Source organism: Ranitomeya imitator, chromosome 5 (genome assembly GCF_032444005.1).
Source record: "Ranitomeya imitator isolate aRanImi1 chromosome 5, aRanImi1.pri, whole genome shotgun sequence".
Classification (NCBI taxonomy): domain Eukaryota; kingdom Metazoa; phylum Chordata; class Amphibia; order Anura; family Dendrobatidae; genus Ranitomeya; species Ranitomeya imitator.
The window spans coordinates 708,081,163-708,086,929 of record NC_091286.1 but is presented as its reverse complement, the minus strand read 5'-3'; the positions used below and the strand labels follow the sequence as shown (position 1 = coordinate 708,086,929).

At 40.4% G+C, this 5,767-nt stretch overlaps 1 protein-coding gene across 1 annotated transcript in view; it reads left to right on the top strand.

Moving 5' to 3' along the window:
• Positions 1 to 3,764, top strand: part of TRIM54 (tripartite motif containing 54) — a 77,811-nt gene extending 74,047 nt beyond the window's left edge. Inside the window, exon 9 of the mRNA XM_069728605.1 lies at positions 3,627 to 3,764. Coding sequence (XP_069584706.1) covers positions 3,627 to 3,682 — 56 coding nt within the window. The 3' untranslated portion in view covers positions 3,683 to 3,764. The remainder of the gene's footprint in view (positions 1 to 3,626) is intronic.
• The last annotated feature ends 2,003 nt before the right edge of the window (positions 3,765 to 5,767 follow it).

The window sequence follows — 5,767 nt, the reverse complement described above, 5'->3', positions numbered from 1 at the left end:
CCCCCTCTAGTGGTGACTGTATATATATATATACACATCTGTATGTGAGGAGCCTCCTCTAGTGGTGACTGTATATATATATACACATCTGTATGTGAGGAGCCCCCTCTAGTGGTGACTGTATATATATATATATACACATCTGTATGTGAGGAGCCCCCTCTAGTGGTGACTGTATATATATATATATATACACATCTGTATGTGAGGAGCCCCCTCTAGTGGTGACTGTATACATATATACACATCTGTATGTGAGGAGCCCCCTCTAGTGGTGACTGTATATATATATATACACATCTGTATGTGAGGAGCCCCCTCTAGTGGTGACTGTATATATATATATATACATCTGTATGTGAGGAGCCTCCTCTAGTAGTGACTGTATATATATATATACACATCTGTATGTGAGGAGCTCCCTCTAGTGGTGACTGTATATATATATATATATATATACACATCTGTATGTGAGGAGCCCCCTCTAGTGGTGACTGTATATATATATATACACATCTGTATGTGAGGAGCTCCCTCTAGTGGTGACTGTATATATATATATACACATCTGTATGTGAGGAGCCCCCTCTAGTGGTGACTGTATATATATATATATACACATCTGTATGTGAGGAGCCCCCTCTAGTGGTGACTGTATATATATATATACACATCTGTATGTGAGGAGCCCCCTCTAGTGGTGACTGTATATATATATACACATCTGTATGTGAGGAGCCCCCTCTAGTGGTGACTGTATATATATATATACACATCTGTATGTGAGGAGCCCCCTCTAGCGGTGACTGTATATATATATATATATACACATCTGTATGTGAGGAGCCCCCTCTAGTGGTGACTGTATATATATATATACACATCTGTATGTGAGGAGCCCCCTCTAGTGGTGACTGTATATATATATATACACATCTGTATGTGAGGAGTCTCCTCTAGTGGTGACTGTATATATATATATATACACATCTGTATGTGAGGAGCCTCCTCTAGTGGTGACTGTATATATATATATACACATCTGTATGTGAGGAGCTTCCTCTAGTGGTGACTGTATATATATATATACACATCTGTATGTGAGGAGCCCCCTCTAGTGGTGACTGTATATATATATATATACACATCTGTATGTGAGGTGCCCCCTCTAGTGGTGACTGTATATATATATATACACATCTGTATGTGAGGAGCCCCCTCTAGTGGTGACTGTATATATATATATATACACATCTGTATGTGAGGAGCCTCCTCTAGTAGTGACTGTATATATATATATATATATATATATATATATACACATCTGTATGTGAGGAGCTTCCTCTAGTGGTGACTGTATATATATATATACACATCTGTATGTGAGGAGCTTCCTCTAGTGGTGACTGTATATATATATACACATCTGTATGTGAGGAGCCCCCTCTAGTGGTGACTGTATATATATATATACACATCTGTATGTGAGGAGCCTCCTCTAGTGGTGACTGTATATATATATATACACATCTGTATGTGAGGAGCTTCCTCTAGTGGTGACTGTATATATATATATACACATCTGTATGTGAGGAGCCCCCTCTAGTGGTGACTGTATATATATATATATACACATCTGTATGTGAGGTGCCCCCTCTAGTGGTGACTGTATATATATATATATACACATCTGTATGTGAGGAGCCCCCTCTAGTGGTGACTGTATATATATATATATACACATCTGTATGTGAGGTGCCCCCTCTAGTGGTGACTGTATATATATATATATACACATCTGTATGTGAGGAGCCCCCTCTAGTGGTGAGTGTATATATATATATATACACATCTGTATGTGAGGTGCCCCCTCTAGTGGTGACTGTATATATATATATATACACATCTGTATGTGAGGAGCCCCCTCTAGTGGTGACTGTATATATATATATATACACATCTGTATGTGAGGTGCCCCCTCTAGTGGTGACTGTATATATATATATATACACATCTGTATGTGAGGAGCCCCCTCTAGTGGTGAGTGTATATATATATATATACATCTGTATGTGAGGAGCCTCCTCTAGTGGTGACTGTATATATATATACACATCTGTATGTGAGGAGCCCCCTCTAGTGGTGACTGTATATATATATATACACATCTGTATGTGAGGAGCCCCCTCTAGTGGTGACTGTATATATATATACACATCTGTATGTGAGGAGCCCCCTCTAGTGGTGACTGTATATATATATATACACATCTGTATGTGAGGAGCCCCCTCTAGTGGTGACTGTATATATATATACACACACATCTGTATGTGAGGAGCCCCCTCTAGTGGTGACTGTATATATATATACACACACATCTGTATGTGAGGAGCCCCCTCTAGTGGTGACTGTATATATATATATACACATCTGTATGTGAGGAGCCCCCTCTAGTGGTGACTGTATATATATATACACACACATCTGTATGTGAGGAGCCCCCTCTAGTGGTGACTGTATATATATATATATACACATCTGTATGTGAGGAGCCCCCTCTAGTGGTGACTGTATATATATATATATACACATCTGTATGTGAGGAGCCCCCTCTAGTGGTGACTGTATATATATATACACATCTGTATGTGAGGAGCCCCCTCTAGTGGTGACTGTATATATATATATACACATCTGTATGTGAGGAGCCCCCTCTAGTGGTGACTGTATATATATATACACACACATCTGTATGTGAGGAGCCCCCTCTAGTGGTGACTGTATATATATATATATACACATCTGTATGTGAGGAGCCCCCTCTAGTGGTGACTGTATATATATATATACACATCTGTATGTGAGGAGCCCCCTCTAGTGGTGACTGTATATATATATATACACATCTGTATGTGAGGAGCCCCCTCTAGTGGTGACTGTATATATATATATATATACACATCTGTATGTGAGGAGCCTCCTCTAGTGGTGACTGTATATATATATATACACATCTGTATGTGGAGCCCCCTCTAGTGGTGACTGTATATATATATATACACATCTGTATGTGAGGAGCCTCCTCTAGTGGTGACTGTATATATATATATATATACATCTGTATGTGAGGAGCCCCCTCTATTGGTGACTGTATATATATATATATACACATCTGTATGTGAGGAGCCCCCTCTAGTGGTGACTGTATATATATATATATACACATCTGTATGTGAGGAGCCCCCTCTAGTGGTGACTGTATATATATATACACATCTGTATGTGAGGAGCCCCCTCTAGTGGTGACTGTATATATATATATATACACATCTGTATGTGAGGAGCCCCCTCTAGTGGTGACTGTATATATATATATATATACACACATCTGTATGTGAGGAGCCTCCTCTAGTGGTGACTGTATATATATATACACATCTGTATGTGAGGAGCCTCCTCTAGTGGTGACTGTATATATATATATACACATCTGTATGTGAGGAGCCCCCTCTAGTGGTGACTGTATATATATATATATATATATACACATCTGTATGTGAGGAGCCCCCTCTAGTGGTGACTGTATATATTTGCTCACACTTCTCTTTTTCTTCTTACGTTTCCAGACTCGGGGTCCCGGCAGAAGATTGCGAATCCCCAGGGCGACCTCGGTGGGGTGTAGCGGATGACTGACGGCTCTTTATATTCGGGGTGTGATCATTTTTTATGTAGAATGAAATAAATGTGAGAATCTTTGAGTGAAATCTGTGTCAGCACCATGTATCTCCCTGTGTCGCCCTATAGTGGGAGGAGCCGACTCCAGATCTCATCCTAGGGAGCTGGCAGGTGAGAGCACTGGTCCCACCGCAGCACTAATACAACACAAGGAAGGTTACACAACAAAGGGACAAAGAAACAATAACACCACACTTAGCTTTCTCTGCTGCAATGCACCGCACAGCAGAGTAAGGCACCAGGAATAAGTATTACATAGTAACATAGTAACATAGTAACATAGTTAGTAAGGCCGAAAAAAGACATTGGTCCATCCAGTTCAGCCTATATTCCATCATAATAAATCCCCAGATCTATGTCCTTCTACAGAACCTAATAATTGTATGATACAATATTGTTCTGCTCCAGGAAGACATCCAGGCCTCTCTTGAACCCCTCGACTGAGTTCGCCATCACCACCTCCTCAGGCAAGCAATTCCAGATTCTCACTGCCCTAACAGTAAAGAATCCTCTTCTATGTTGGTGGAAAAACCTTCTCTCCTCCAGACGCAAAGAATGCCCCCTTGTGCCCGTCACCTTCCTTGGTATAAACAGATCCTCAGCGATATATTTGTATTGTCCCCTTATATACTTATACATGATTATTAGATCGCCCCTCAGTCGTCTTTTTTCTAGACTAAATAATCCTAATTTCGCTAATCTATCTGGGTATTGTAGTTCTCCCATCCCCTTTATTAATTTTGTTGCCCTCCTTTGTACTCTCTCTAGTTCCATTATATCCTTCCTGAGCACCGGTGCCCAAAACTGGACACAGTACTCCATGTGCGGTCTAACTAGGGATTTGTACAGAGGCAGTATAATGCTCTCATCATGTGTATCCAGACCTCTTTTAATGCACCCCATGATCCTGTTTGCCTTGGCAGCTGCTGCCTGACACTGGCTGCTCCAGGTAAGTTTATCATTAACTAGGATCCCCAAGTCCTTCTCCCTGTCAGATTTACCCAGTGGTTTCCCGTTCAGTGTGTAATGGTGATATTGATTCCCTCTTCCCATGTGTATAACCTTACATTTATCATTGTTAAACCTCATCTGCCACCTTTCAGCCCAAGTTTCCAACTTATCCAGATCCATCTGTAGCAGAATACTATCTTCTCTTGTATTAACTGCTTTACATAGTTTTGTATCATCTGCAAATATCGATATTTTACTGTGTAAACCTTCTACCAGATCATTAATGAATATGTTGAAGAGAACAGGTCCCAATACTGACCCCTGCGGTACCCCACTGGTCACAGCGACCCAGTTAGAGACTATACCATTTATAACCACCCTCTGCTTTCTATCACTAAGCCAGTTACTAACCCATTTACACACATTTTCCCCCAGACCAAGCATTCTCATTTTGTGTACCAACCTCTTGTGCGGCACGGTATCAAACGCTTTGGAAAAATCGAGATATACCACGTCCAATGACTCACCGTGGTCCAGCCTATAGCTTACCTCTTCATAAAAACTGATTAGATTGGTTTGACAGGAGCGATTTCTCATAAACCCATGCTGATATGGAGTTAAACAGTTATTCTCATTGAGATAATCCAGAATAACATCCCTCAGAAACCCTTCAAATATTTTACCAACAATAGAGGTTAGACTTACTGGCCTATAATTTCCAGGTTCACTTTTAGAGCCCTTTTTGAATATTGGCACCACATTTGCTATGCGCCAGTCCTGCGGAACAGACCCTGTCGCTATAGAGTCACTAAAAATAAGAAATAATGGTTTATCTATTACATTTCTTAGTTCTCTTAGTACTCGTGGGTGTATGCCATCCGGACCCGGAGATTTATCTATTTTAATCTTATTTAGCCGGTTTCGCACCTCTTCTTGGGTTAGATTGGTGACCCTTAATATAGGGTTTTCATTGTTTCTTGGGATTTCACCTAGCATTTCATTTTCCACCGTGAATACCGTGGAGAAGAAGGTGTTTAATATGTTAGCTTTTTCCTTGTCATCTACAACCATTCTTTCCTCA